The sequence below is a fragment of the Canis lupus genome, chromosome 11 (genome assembly GCF_011100685.1).
Source record: "Canis lupus familiaris isolate Mischka breed German Shepherd chromosome 11, alternate assembly UU_Cfam_GSD_1.0, whole genome shotgun sequence".
Taxonomy (NCBI): Eukaryota; Metazoa; Chordata; class Mammalia; order Carnivora; family Canidae; genus Canis; species Canis lupus.
In genome coordinates this window covers 52,131,984-52,147,728 of record NC_049232.1, presented here as the reverse complement: position 1 = coordinate 52,147,728, position 15,745 = coordinate 52,131,984, and the positions used below count along the sequence as shown (strand labels likewise).

The 15,745-nt window shown below is 38.2% G+C and overlaps 1 protein-coding gene across 5 annotated transcripts in view; it reads right to left on the bottom strand.

Moving 5' to 3' along the window:
- Positions 1-15,745, bottom strand: part of UNC13B (unc-13 homolog B) — a 231,910-nt gene that overhangs the window by 88,701 nt on the left and 127,464 nt on the right. For all 5 annotated transcript variants that reach the window (XM_038552721.1, XM_038552722.1, XM_038552723.1 and 2 more), the window contains one exon: positions 13,529-13,763. In XM_038552721.1, coding sequence (XP_038408649.1) covers positions 13,529-13,763 — 235 coding nt within the window. The remainder of the gene's footprint in view (positions 1-13,528; positions 13,764-15,745) is intronic.

Genomic DNA, 15,745 nt, shown 5'->3' with positions numbered 1-15,745 from the left:
CACACTAATGCATTTCTATACTTAAAGAGAGGCCAGCCCAACCCTTTCTCAACCACCTGAATTCCCATACCCTGGGAGGAAATTTGTGCGCCTGTTATGAGAGACAGCACCAATAGCAGAGAAAGCGCAGTGAATTATGATTAGAAACCATGATTAGGGCAGCCCGGGTGGCTCAGCAGTTTAGCGCCTGCCTTCAGCCCAGGGTGCAATCCTGGAGTCCCAGGATGGAGTCCCACATTGGGCTCCCTGCATGGAACCTGCTTCTCCTCTGCCTGCGTCTCTGCCTCTGTGTGTCTCTCATGAATAAATAAATAAAAATCTTAAAAAAAAAAAAAAAACATGATTAGAGCAGTATCCACAAGTTACTCCCTTGAGCCATATACTAAATTTAAGAGTCAGTCCTACTCAAGACAGAAGTTCTAGGTGATGATCTTTAAGATCTATCCCAGAATAGTTCACTGAATAGTATCACTGAATAGTTCTATCCCAAGTCAGGGGCCCTTCTTTCACTTCTGGTATCATGCTAGAAAGCCTCCATGCAAAAGGACAAAGAATTTCCTTGCCACAGAGTCAAGTCTTTAAAGGGCTTATGTTTACCCTTGGCCAAATGAAGATAAATCATTACTGTTTTCCAGTGATATTCTCCCTATGGATCCTCCCAATTACCTGGTATTTTCTGACTAATTTCTGATCCTTCATCCCAAGGCAGGCTGCTATGAATAGTTCCTAACACATGTGTGTACATGAATGCACACACACACACACACACACACACACACACACACACGATCTCTAAAACCAGCCCCTTTGGACAGGTTTGGGTGAGAAGTCATGGCAGCATTCTTAAACTGTACAGTACGTGGTGCTTCTTCTTAGGGGAAATAATAGTATCTTTTCCAAATGGACCCTGCACAATGCTCCAGAATAAAGAACTACAGCAAATGATAGCCCTGAGCTCCCATGACACTTTATTCAAGGCACTTATCAGACACCAGTCTCAAGGTACAAAATGGCAGACCAGAAAGAGCTATATAAACCCATGTGGAATATAGAATATAAATTATCCCAACCTTCGCATCTAGCATTTTACTTAATAACCTCATTGCCACTGGAGAAAGCATCTTAGAAGACTTGGAAAAGCACAGCACAGATCTCTCCCCAGCTATTAGAGATATAAGTGCTGAGGGCCAAGGAAGCATCCTAGCCTATCACATGGTTGTAATTAATATATGCCACACTACTACTTGCAGCCTCTTTCTGCCCTCCATTCTCCATTTCACTTTCACAAGACAGAGCAAACCAGAATGAGTAAATCCTAAGGCCCAGCCTTTCCTTTAGCAGTAAGTTCCTTCTCCCAATTAATGAATTCCATTTGGCTCTAGAGAGAGGGAAGAGGATGAAAAGACCCACACATTACTCCTTGTTACTTAACCCCTAGTTAACATGAAGCTCGGGTGCTAGAAAAGACATAGGAAAAATATAAAGCAGCCTATCATTAAGCTACCTCTAAGTCACTGCATCATAAATGGTCAATTCCTTAAAATCATTTATGATGCTTAGGTTGAAAACAGGCCTTTTGTCGGTCTTTGGTTCCTTGACGTCATGGAGAGTAATTGGTTGCTGTATGTTTGAAAGACAGTCAGTGCAAGGAGGCATCACCTCTTCCTCTTGTGTTTCTGGCTGGTGAAGTAACTCAGTAACAGTGCAGTGCTCTTCCTTATGACTCCCTGAAGGACAGGTGGAGCTAGAAAGGTTGCTTTTGGAACCCCAGTGTTCTCCAGATGCTGAAATTCCCTGCTGCTTTTCCATTTCTCCTGACTCTGAAAGCTCATGAGCACATACACTTGGCCTGGTCTCCAGATGCTCATAGGTCCCAGAGGGTTGAGTAGCTGGTTCAGCACTAGCCTCAGACATTTGAGAAGACTCTAAAGCTTTATCAGCCTCACTAAAATGAAGGTTCTGATCACTGCTGATAACTAAAGCTGGAGAAGAGGATTCTGCAGGTACTTGTTCAGGGCCTCCTTTGTTCTCTTTTGGCCGTGTGAATGAAAGATCCAGCTTCTTTCCAAATCTCAGTTTTAGATCACTTGCCATCATACTCCCTTTCCCATCACTACCTCCCTCAAATAGAGTTGACAACTTTTTAAAATTGGCCATTAAACCAGGCTCCGCTCCTCTATTACCAGAGGAAGGAGATGGGGAAAATAGAGAGCTCAGTGGTTTCCCATAGTCAGTGGCAGAAGATGGGAAATGGAGTTTTGGCCAATTGGTCATGTTTGGGATCCCAAAATGAGGTCTTGGCTGCTCTGTTTCCTGGGGGACTGCAGGTGGATCTTTCTGGGTACCAAGTATCCCATAACTTTCTTTGGCACAATACACAGGCTCCTCCAGTACAGGATGAGAAAGGTATCCTTGGGTTTCTGGTGTGGCACTCTGGCCAGCACTTGCATCACTTAACAGTGGACTACTGGTTTCCAGTGAATTGGTTGTCTGTAGTTCCAAGAAATCTTGGTTTGTGGAGGCTGACTGAATAGCTGGCTTTGCCTCAAGAGGAATAAGTGGCTGAACTGGAGAAGGAAGCTCTTCGGCAATACAGGTAGGATCTGGATCCAAATTCGATAGCAATGAAATATGCTCTGCTTCCAATGATGTCTCTGTATCTGTGCCCTGCAACAACCCCATGTCTCCTTCATCACTCAGAGACAATACTCCTTGCCCAGTATCGTCCCCTGAGACAGAAGGTATAGCCCCAATTGTTTCAGAATCTTGGGGTTCTAGAATATTGTCAGGAATATCATTGTTTTCCATTTCAGTTGTTAGTTTAGTATCATCTATCAGGGTCTCTGAGTCTGACTTTGCACTAACTACAGTCATTGTACCACCACTGAGAGTAGATTCTGAATTGAGTGTTGGAGAGGAAGCTTCTCTCCACAAATTTTCTGTAGGTACTGATCCTATAGTATCTCTGCAACTACCATTTTGAGGCTTTGCAATAGCTGGGACAGGTGATTCTTGTTTGTATGTCTCTGGTCTGGGACTTTTAAAAACTCCAAGTAACTCACCTTTGAGGGACTGAGATGATGCACCAGAAGAAAGGGAGAAAAAGGAGTTTTTCTTTGGAGGTTTAGGAGAGGAGAAAAATCCAGAGAAAGTTTTGGGAGGTTCAACTAAGCACCCAGAGAAAGACTTCACTTTTGTCACAAACCCGGAAAGCATCTCTACTGAAGAGCCCAACACTGATTTGTCTTCTTCTTTATCTGCCTCTCGGCTCTGGAAGTGCTCTGTATACCCTGGCTCCACAGAGGGAGAGGGTGGTTCTACAATCTCTGTTAAGACCTCATCAGGGACCTTTTCTAATGGCAAGCTCAAAGGGTCACTAGTAATTATTTCAATTTGGTGGTGGTTAGTGCAAGTGTCTGGACTGTTGAGCTTTTCAGTCAAATGGTTATCATGTGAAAAAGACTTGGCCAGTGAGCCACTAGGGAAGGCTTCCTGTATGAAAGTCTCTTCTTCATCAGGAGTTACCCCAAGGGACTCTGGACCAATGAGCAATGTTTCAGTCTGTGCCTGAAATTCTGGTGAATTAGAACCAATGTCATTTTGCAACTGATTCATCTGGATATCTGCTAAAGATGTCCCTGGTCCATTACTAGAATCTTGTTTTTCCTGATAGTCCTTCTCCACATTGAGCTCATCTGTAAGAGAAGTAACCTCAACAGTGTTGCTACAAGGATGCATTTGCTGTTCATGAACTCCCTCCTGGACTATGCTAGCTCTACTGCCACTAGAACCTTCTCTAGTCATTGTGCCACCCATGTCTACAAAAGCACTTGGCTTCTTAGAGGGCTGGGAAGTCACTGGAGCAACAGTTGAAAGGCTGTGTTTTTCCCCAGGAGTCTGCTGCTTTCCATCCAAAAATGACAAGTTGAAGAAACTAAAAGAGCTAGTATGAGAGGCATCCTTCTTGCTGCTTGAGTTAGTAGTCGAAAAAAAGGAAGGAAGTGTAAAGAGCCCTTCTGCTTGAGATTTGGTTCTTGGTAGAGTAGCAGAGGCTCTATTCTCAGATTTTTCAGATCCAGTCAGGAAAGAAAATATACTTTTTCTGGTTTGCAACTCTGGTTGAGATGAAGAGGTTGTGGCAGTTGAAAAACTACAGCGTTGATCAGAAAAATGATCTTGTTCCTTTGAATTCCTTTGGCTCGGAATATCAAAAGTTGGTTGATCACTTCTTGAAACTTCTGTCCCTGTAGACACACCACTAGTTTCTACTGAAGAATTTCTGGAAGACTCTTTGAGACAATTTGCTGAGAAAGACTGATTTGGTGATTGCTGGATTAGGTGATCTCTGGAAGGTACCTCTTTTTCAGTCAAATTATTACTCTGTATATCGGTAGTCGATGGTTCTTTTAGCCCACTGTCATCAATAGTAATCTGCTTGTTCAGACTCCTAACTCGAACCTTCCTTTTAGAAGCAACTGGTGTAGCAGGAAAGTTCCCAATATCCTGGTTAATTGCCTGTGGAGGATTAGGACTTGATTTGACTTCATCCTTATTAACCAAGGAAGAAACAGGCATATTTTCAGTTGTTTGTATAGAAGATACATTGGTTTTAAATAAATCCCCAAGAGTACCAAAAAAATTGGAAACACCAGGAGATTCATTCTTTTGTTGATAAGGTATCTTTCTATTTTTATCATCATTCTTTTCTAAATTTGGTGATCCTTCTTTATTCACCTGGGTTTTAAAGAGGTTCAAAAATCCAGATGCCTGTTTTCCATTTGATACTGTACTTACTGAAGAGTCTTCTCCCCGACCAAAGAGTTTCAATGCACTTTTAAATAATGTTCTCTCAGATTCTTTGGAAGACTGGTCCTGGGGAAGCTCACAGTTCTTGTGTTCATCCCTACTAAACTGTGATGCAAGAGGAACTGAAATAGAGTCAGCTGTAATGATTTCATTATCTTCCATATCTGATTTAGGCCGAAGAGTTGTTTGGCTTACCTGGACAACAGATTTTAACAAACTTTGTTTTTTCACATGAAAATTTTTATTTGAAGGGAACTCTTGCTTCATATTTTTAGTAAATTCTGGTCGTTGAACATTGGATCCTATTTGTCTTTCTAAATCCTTCTTGAGAAGACATTCTTCTTCATCTTGAGAGTTACTCTCTAATTGCTTATTCAAGATTAATGACTGAAGACCATCATTTGTGAGCTCTGCTAAGTCTGAATGCTGATCCATTTTCTTCATGACCAAAGACTCTAAGGATTCATTCTCAACAAAATTCAAAGTATTTCCAACCAAAGCAGAAAATAATGAAGTTACTTTGTTCAATGATGACATCTCTCCTGTTTGCTGTGGACTGTTAGTCATGTTTTCAGGATGAACCAAAGAGGTAGCTTCTTCAGAAGACTGAACCCAGTGGAAACTGGAAGGGTAAACAGATGAATCCTTTGCTAGAGGCTGGTTCTTATCATCCTCTATAAAATGATTTTTACTTAAGTCATGATTTCCAATAGTTTGGGGCTTATTTCTGAGATCCAATATGTATTTAAAGTCTTCAGAACAACACACCTTTTCTTCAAAAGATCCAAAATTTCCTTTAAACTTCTGAAGATTATTGCCTGAAAAATCTAATGGTTGATCCTTTTGGTCACAACTTGACTCTTCAAGTACTTGTGAGAAGGTTCCTAAATTTAGATACACTGGTCCTTCACCTCTTGGCAAAACTACAGATAAATCAAGAGGGTCATCAATTGGTTCCTCTTCAACACACCAGACGAATTCATCTTCCTTGTCAAGCACTTTAAAACTATAGGCAGAAATAATGCTGTCATCCAACATAATACTTGATAGATCATTTGTCTGTAAACCATAATTCAAATACTCTTGATAATAACAATCAGGCATAAATAAATATGCATACTGCCCAGTAGAATCAGTGAGGAGATAATACATATACTGACCATCATGGAACATATAATATCCATAATCCCCATCCTCTGATGGCCACCACACTCCATTTTCAAGACATGACAACCATTCCTGGTATTCATAACTAACACTTGAAAAAACAAAGTTTTCATCCATCCTTAATGATTCTTGTTCAACTATGGAACATGTAGTCTTCTTATAACCTGAAGAACAACTTAAGTCAATGGGCAGTTCTTCTAGTGAATTCTTAGTCTCATTAATTGGAAAATGAGAATTTCCATATAATGAGTTAGCTGCCCACATATCACTTCTTAATAAGTTGTCTTCATTAAATGCTAACTGGTCCAATGATTCATATGGTAAGTCATGCCAAATGACACTGTTTGGATTTGTTTTCCATTCCAAGATATTTGCATTTTGAGCCTTTTGGCAAAAATTTATTGCTGAGTTTTCTGAGTCAGGCCACAGGAAAACATCACCTGATGGGAATGTATTTTGATTCCACATATAATAAACTGGCTGAAGTTTTCTGGAATTTTTAGAGAAATCTTTTATATCAGAGTCCCATTTATAACAGAGAGGATTATTCACCTCTTCAAAAGCCTGACAGTGGTTTGACAGAATGCTAGTACTTAATATGGGTGGATTTAACTTGTTTGAATTTTCGTGTATTTTCCCCTTAAGAACATGGTGTGGTGTCAGCCTCTCAGCCATGGATTTCTCTAAGAGGCCTAGCTGAGCACTTGGAGCACAGTGAAGGACTCTGTTCTCAGAAGAGGGGCAATTATTTTCACTTTGCTGATTTTTCCATGTAGGAGGGGAATGATGACTATCAACCCAAATATCAGATAATGGTGTATTTTCTTTAGGTAAAGATAAAAAGCTTTTTATGAAGCCAGATGTTTCTTCTTTTTCAACATGATTCTTCTGGTTCTCAGGAGTCACACACAAAGTAACAGGGATCTCATCCAAGGATAAATGTTTATTTCCATTCAAACTTTTTATGTTGCCTGAAGACACAGACTTTGCTTCATCTGGTTTACAATCAGTCACACTGTTATTGGATATCAGGTTAAATATTCCAGAGAGTACGCCTGGGATATTATTCTTATGATGAGAATCATCATTTTTCAAATTTAATTCTTGTTGACTAGACAAGTTTTCAAGAGAAGAAAACTTGTTAAGCAGACCAGAAAGGAGGCCTCCTTGGGTTCTTTTCTTCAAAGCTTTATCTACAAGTCTGTCTTCATTAATCTCACTAACCAGGGTGGGTTTTGAAATGGGAGAAGTAAATGCTAATGAAGAGTATGACACTGTTAAAGGTGTCACTTGTGTAAGAGTCTTACTTTCTTCTGAAGAATCTGAAGGAATATATTCTTTGGACACAACTTCAGGGATGGCTGAGGTATCTCTCTGACAGGTATCTACTGCTGCATGGTCACTTGAATTTAATTTGTCTATATTCCCAAATTCCCCAAGATCATTATTAATAACTGGAACTGAATTAGACTTTACTTTATCAAGTGTGGCATCTTCAGGACAATTTATTTGATCATTTTTATTAAATGCTTCTGTACCATCAAATTTCCCTAAATTATTATGAATATGTGGAACTGAACTAGATGTTATTAGACTAAGTTTGGCATTTTCACGGCAGTTTCTTTGGATCTCTTCATCAATGGTTACTGCTGAGTCAGGAAAACTCTGGTCATTGACAGTGATACGGCTGTCAGTGAAAGGAAATTTAAACAAAGGAAAAATGCTTCCTTCCTCTCTTAAATCCTGCTGCTTTTCAGAATGACTAAGAACTCTGAAAAATGGAATATGTAGTTTTCCACTAAAAGAAAAGGAACGTCCATCTTTCCTAGGGCCCCTTTCCCATCCATCTTCCTCTAACTGGTGAATTTTCATAGATTCTGACACAGTTTTCTTTGAGCAGGTCTCAGGTGAAGTGAGCAAAAACTGGCTAAAAGATTTTCTGAGTGGCTCAAGAAAATCATCATCTCTAGTAACTTTGTCCTCCTCAATCGGTGTTGCTGAAGACTCTTTATTTGCAATTCTACTGCCAGTTATACAAGATTGTCCTGGAGTGTTTTTGGCACAGTTTTTTGGTTGATCCGGTAACAGAGACAGATCTGTACAGGATTTTCTTTCCAAGAGACTTTCAGTATCATTTTTTTTATTTGCAGAACCACCTAAGTTTGAAGGTTCATTGGTCGATTGGGAAGACAGCAACAAATCCTTACTTAGGGGCATTTGGGTTGAACCTGTAGTTTCTCCATCATTCCTATCAAAAGTGATGACATTACTGTCATTGCCAAGAGTGTCTTCCCTTTGATTTGACTCTAATCCACACCCAGTGACATTTTCCTTTCTTATTGGCTTGTTCTGGTCATCATCCTTTTTGGTTTCATCTTTTTCCGAAAAGATCTTTAATGGATTCAGCCTGCTGAAAACAGACTTTATAACTGAACTCTGACTCTGTGGAAGGGAGTCCCTTCCAATAGCCTCTGTTGCATCCTGAAAGCTTAAATTTCCAGTTTTACTACCTGTGTGCTCATTTTCAGAGGTTTTGTGATTTCTGCCAAAATCCTCATTATCAACTGCTTGAGAGGATAATGGAGATTGTATGGAAATATCCTTCCCCAGTACTGACTTGGCTCTGGGTTTAGATCCTGAATTAATCATCTCTACTTGATTAAGAGTTTCTGTTTTCTCTGGAACTAAATAAACCAGCTTTTCCACAGAGGTTGTTAGCTGCTTTGTGCCTGAACCCATTTTTTCTGTGAGTGAACTGAACAGAGAACCAACAGCACATTTCACTCCATTCAGCTCAGGGAAAAATATAGCCTTGTCTTTGTCATTCTTGACAATGGCTGAAGGTGCTTTTTGATCCTCAGGCATTTTGTGCTCTGCGTTATCAACAGTACTATTGTGTTTAAGTGATTTTTTAGTTTTTGGAAGGGAGCCAAATCGATTAATCTCTTCTTCCTTCTCTGCTAAATATTCTGACACTGTTTCTACCAAACACTGAAGCTCATCGATTGTATCAACATAGTCCTTCTTGGGTCCCTCAAGAGAGGAAGGGGTCATCTCTTCCATAGGGCACCCAGATTGATCTCCAAGTGTGTTTGCATCACACTTTAACTTTGGTAATGGGAATACTGGATTTGTTACATGATATTCTTCAGGAAAGCCTCCAACATGATGGACATCGGATGGATGATTTGTTGGTGACAATAAACCTTCCTGTTTATCAGTAAGAGGAGAACTCAGAAGTTCATCAGAAGTACTACTGGCAGAATCTTCAAGAATATCTAATGGAGTGAAATTAGTGACATATTGGTTTAAGCCAGATGACTTTTCATAGTTCTTAAAACAACCAGAAAGATCATAATTATGATTTTCCAACTTAGTAGTCCACATGCCACTCTTAACCACAAAACCATTTTTGTAAGGGCGTAAAATTGGATAATTTTGTTTCTTCTTTTCAATGTGGCAAACGTTACAATTTTCAGTGTTAGGATATGTACTTTTGAAGTTAGTCTTAGTTCCTGATCTATCATCATATGGTCGTCTTTCACTGCCTTCAAAATGACGGTATAAGGGTTTGTTTTTCCTTCTCCTATCTATTGTATATTTCTGAGGATATCTGGAGAATACAGAGGTTTCAAACTCAAGGTCAAAATTAAAGGCAGTAGAAAATTCACTTTCTTGACCCAGAGATGGTATCTTTTTCCGATTCTTACACTTCAGTTGTTCTTGTTGGCTGTAATATTTACCAGTTTTTGAAAGAGTTCTAATCTCTTTTGCTTCTGCTTCCTTTAAATTTATGTTACTGTTTTCTAGAAACTCTTGTGATATTTTCTCCTCTATCTCTTTATATATATTTTCTTGCTCTTCATAGTCAGTATCAGAGAAAGTTGAAATAACCTTAATTTTGTCATTTTTAGCCTGCAAGCCTTGTCTGATGTAAAAGAATAAAATTGGAGGAATAGTAAGGCCAAGAAAAGAGAAGAAACAGGGAAAGGGAAGAAACAAATTATAAAATTTAGTGCACATTCAATGAGAAAACTAAAATAATATAAGGGAAGAAACAAATTATAAAATTTAGTGTACATTCAATGAGAAAACTAAAATAATATAATAAAAATTACCATTCAGGCTGAAAAAATATGATAAAGAAATCTATATGTTCTTAAATCAGTATTAAAGTACTTTAGCCAAATAGTTTTTTCCACTTCAGAAAAAGAACAGCTATGATAATAACCATAGCTACTTGCTACCATGAGCTTTTTAGGATCCTTTTATTTTCCAAGATAGAAACAAAATGAAAATGTTTCCTCGATATTTAGAATGTATTTGCAACACTCAAGTTGAACTGTTAAGTATTTAACAAAAATATATTAAGGGATTTCAAGAGACCTAAGTTTGTTGATTAATATGGGTCTGAAAAGAAGTCAAGCTGATAACTTGCTGAAAGTTATTATTTGAGGTAGTATAGCCAAGAATATGGTCAAACATATTTCTTTTAAAAAGAAAAAATATATAGGGGTACCTGGGTGGCTCAGTCAGTTAAGCATCTGACTCCTGATTTTGGCTCAAGTCATGATCTCAGAGTCATGAGATTGAGCCCTGAGTCAGACTCTATGCTCAGCATGGAGTCTGCTTGAGATTCTCTCTCCCTCCCTCTTCCCCTCTATGCCTCTCTCCCTATTTGAGCTCCTGTGAGCGCACTCTATCTCTAAGAGACAGATAAACCTTAAAAAAAGAAGGGAAAAAAATACATAATAAAAATAATCTTTGTCAGAAGTCAAACCTTACGGTATCAACAAGAGCAAATTATTTAAAGCATTATAATATGCAAAATCTAAAAGCTATATATGCATTGAGGATCACAGGGAAATGAATATCTTTCCCTATACTAACACTAGAAGCTGTATTCCAACTTAAGTCCATAAATAAGATACCTGACCTTTCTTTCAGTTAGATCAGAAACTGCCTGCTTCCTGTGTACTCAAGTGGGGGTATACAGAGGACCTGTAGACTAAGTGCTTGTCGACTCATGTTCTTTATAGATTTAACATCCAATTGCATTCATATAGGAAATACAAACAAGATCATGGTGGTCACTTAGTCACTAAAAATCTTCAAGAGAGAGAGACTTGAAGAGACAGTAATAATAAGCTTCAAGAGATATTCTTTTGACCCCCTTCAACACTAGAGACACTTTGGCTATATATCTAACAAAGTCCAACTCTATTGTCAAACCTCAAATTATGTATTTTTATATAATTTATGTAAGATCCCAGTTATTTTGGACTCATTAGACAAAAGCCCATTTGGTTGAGCAAATCCAATATAACATTTTTTTACATGCAATTTCATTATCCTGCAGTATCCTCAAAAACTCAAACCAAACTAGCTTCAGCCTAGAAGTTTTTATACTTCAATTTAAATCAATACATAGCCATTGCTGTAGTGAATGAAGCTATTTATTTTTATACTTCTAATTTAATGGAAGATACTAAGAATGTGTTTGTTCCCTTAGGATTTTAAAAAACTAACTTAAGGATTTAGACCATCTCCAAGAACTTGGCATCTACAGTAAGAGAGAAGTTTAAAAATCAATGTTAGTGACAAATCAACTTCAAAAATTTTTAATGGATAAATATTTTCAAGAATTTTAGTTAAAAATGTCTATGATAAAAGGTTACTTAAAAGTCATGTAATTTTTTAAATGCCTGGGTGAATCAGTTGGTTAAGTGTCTGTCTTTGGCTCTGGTCATGATCCTAGGATCCTAGGATTGAGCCCTGCATTGCACTCTCTGCTTTGTGGGGAGTCTGCTTCTCCTTTCCCCTCAGCCCCTACCCAGCTTGTGCTCTCTCTTTTGAATGAATGAATGATCATGTAATTTTCTTCTCTGCTGGAGATAAAAAAATATTTACTCTTTAATCTCATTTCATATACTGATACACTAAAATCAAATTTATAGGGGATCAATTAAAAAATTTCTTAGGAAAAAATTTACAATTTAAAGTGTATCACTAATGCTCCTCTAAGTATTATTATAGTGGTAGCCCAGGAAATAATCAAAATAATAATAGGGTAATAATTAGGTAAAATGAAGTACTCTAGAACAGTATGTAGTCATTTAGGTTGATGTGCCATTATTATTGCTGGCTTACACATCTAATACTTGCAAAGGAGGGAGGGAAAAGTAGTGGGGGTTTTGCTGTTATGTTTTTTTCCCCTAAAGTAGGACAATATAAACAACTAAAATTAAAAACATAGAATATACAAACATTAAGGGGTGTCTGGGTGGCTCAGTTGGTCAAGAGTCTGCCTTCAGCTCAGGTCATGATCTCCAGGTCTTGGTACAGAGCCCCACATCAGGGGAGTCCCTTCTCCCTCTCCTCTCCACTTGTGCTTTCTCTCACTATCTCTGTCGCGATCTGTCTCTCTCAAATAAATAAGATCTTTCTAAAAATATGCAAATATTCAGTTAATAAACCAGCAAGGAGTAGAGACTAACTATTGTAAGATTCCTGGCATGTTTCTTCCTAGAATCAGATCATAAACAGTAAAAACTCTGTGATGGTTGATATAGGAAAAAAATTCACTGAAAATATTCTCAGAGATAATAGTAAACTGAGATAGGAATTTTAGTAACAAAAAGTATGAGCTAAACTGGAATGGTTTTTAAAATATTAACCTCCAACTAATACTTGATTCAAGCTAGGATCATCAATGGATGCTAAAATCAATGGGGAAAATGTTGGGGAAACTGAATAATGATACAATAAAAATAAAATAATCAATGTGATAGAATATTAACCCAGCTGAATCAAGGCAACATGAATATGGATGTTGATTATAATATTTTTCCAAATTTTGTTTGAATTATTTTTTAAACAGGGGGAAAGTCAGGTGAGTATATATTTGTTTCTATACTCATAAACATATGACAGTAGTCTATAGAAAGGTACATAGGAAACAAACAATGGTGGTGTGAGAACTAGGAGATAGGAAAGAGACCAAGAGGACACGTACAGGTGGGAGATTCTTCACTATATGTTATATTGCACCTTAACATTTTTTAAACCATGTTAATGTTTTCTATATTTAAAATTTTTCTAAAGTTCCAGCAAAAGTTATTGAATCTGCTTTGAAGACATCATCTGAAGTTCCCAGGGAAATATTTAGGTAGGAAAGGTTATCCAAACATTTAACACCTGTGATTTTCTTTTTTTAAATCTTGGTAAAGAGTGTTTCAGAATTGCTGGGCTGGGCAGAGGCGTGTGCTGTTTTTTTTTTTTGTTTTTTTTTTTTTTTTCAGTTATCTATCCTAAGTGAGCATGCTCTCACCCGTTGAGAATCACTGATCACAAAGAGAAATATTAATGACAGAAATATCTAAATGTGAATGTATAGCAGAGAAAAAAAAACTGAGATTCTAGACAAAATGGCTGTAGCTTGGACTATTATACTGCTATACCTCCACTACCACCTCAGATTAAAGCATCTATATTCTTAGTTACATCTTGGAAACTACATTCTAATAAGAGAAAGTGCTTTGTTTTCAATACCCACCTAAGGGCCCGCCGCTCTGGATAATCAAGATCGTAACTTTGCATGGAGTCATTGCAAGAATCCCGGGAATTGCCCTGAAGTAGCAGCTGCTGTGGCAATCGCATGGGCACAGGAAACTGGTGCACAGAAGCGTTGGGCTGGGAAGTTGTATGATAAGGAGGTGGGATGCTATTGCTGGTCTCACTGCGATAGTCACTATCCCGGTCATCAACAGCACTATCAGGATCTTCAAAAGCTGTGGAATAAGCACAGTCAATCAAGACATCCTCGCTTTACTTAGTTTTTTAGAATTTTTTTCTGCTTCTAACTCAAATAGCCACAAGCCTGGACCTTGAGAACAAGAGCAAGCTGAGCTGAATGTGAGCCAAGTGACCTCAAATCCATGTGGAAACCTGTTTCAGTTAATACCTACAAGTTTCTTTCCTTATTTAATAAGACAAGAAACTTGCTTTCATTTTAGTGTTGATTCCTAGAGGAGTTCTAAACTGTATTTTCCCAATGCAGAATTTCCTGGAATTTTTGTTCTCTAGCCCTCATAACTCTAATGAACAATCTGCTTTTAAATGTCATAGATTCTAATCCTCTATTATTATCAAAATGGGCAGAAGAGAAATTTTCATTTAGAGTTGGCTTGCTGTTTTTAGACTTTAAAAATACATGGCTAGGGACGCCTGTTTGGCTCAGCGGTGGAGTGTCTGCCTTTGGCCCAGGGCATAATCCTGGAGTCCCAGGATCGAGTTCTCCCTAGATGGAGCCCACTTCTCCCTCTGCCTGTGTCTCTGCCTCTCTCCCTCTGTCTCTCATGAATAAATAAATAAAATTAAAAATACATATGGCTGAACCCAATAAGCAAGTCCAACATCAGAAGGTGGCCAGAGAATCAGGAAGTTCAAAGCCAAGGCTCTGAAGAACCAAAAGCTCTAGATACAAATAAGAACAGTGGCTGCCTTTATTTAAAGTACTATGACAAATTTTATTTGTATTTTTTAAGGTAAGCTCTATAACCATTATAGGGCTAGAACTCATGACCCCAAGATCAAGAGTCACATGCTCCACCAACTGAGCCCATCAGGCACCCCAGAACAGTAGCATCTTCCTGTCTTGCTGCAACAACAGATTTTTCTAACAATTCCTATCAAGTACCTACACCCAGAGTCTCAGAATTTCCATCCAAAGTCTGGGTTGAAGGAGAAGAGGAAAATATAAGCACTAGGAATGGGATCTTGTTGACAATGCAGCCAAGTCTATCTAACAACAGTGACTATAATTTCAAAGAATTATTTCTGCTTTTCAGACCAGCACCCGCCTGGTTGGTTTTAGTCTTGCTTGATGATAGCTAAAATGACCACAGTTACAAATCCTGCCCCAAACAAAAATAAAAATATTTAACACTGTACTTAGAAAGGGAGCTCAACCTTAGAGTCTTTAAGGTTTATTTTATAGAGAAGCCATTTCTGACACCAACTCCATATGTGTATAATTAACAAGGTCCCAGATGTCCTGTCTTGCCAATTTCCTATTTGGCTCAGTGAGGAAAAGGAACATTCATTATCCCAAAATGGATATACTTTTAGCAGATGATGAACTCCTCATATCAGTAATTTTTTTTAAAAATCTTGGTAAATTATGTAGGCAGTGAGAGCCTTCTGAAGACCATAAGATTAGGCTTTCATAATTGCTTGTGTAGGAGATAAGAACCTGCATCCATGTAGTGGAAATGGAAAAGAGCTGATGAAAAAAAAATCTAGACAAATGATAAAATGTGGGGACAAATGGAAGGTAACAGGAAAATGACATCTTGGCTTGCAAATCAGACTACCTGGTAGATAATAATTCCACTAAAAGAGATGAGGGGGCACAAACATGTGGGTTTTACAAGCAAGGGAGAATATGTGAACACTGGATTCCAGACATTTGTGGGTATAGCTGGGAGTACAGATAGATCTCATGAGCTTTTCCCTTTTGAGTTTAAGGCAACAATGTGAACATAAGAAGGAGAGTAATCAGAATCTCAGGAGAAAAAGTCAGTATGAGAAAGAGGCTAACTTCAAGTGGTCAGGAAAGGTACTTGTCAAACAATAGGGGATGCAAGGCATTCTGCTCAGAAAATATTCTGGTCACATATTAGGGGGAAAAAAGAAAGACTTCAGGGGCATTGGTTTCAGATCTTGATGTATTTGTTGTTCTGAACACTAGAAAGAAAGGATCAAGGGACAA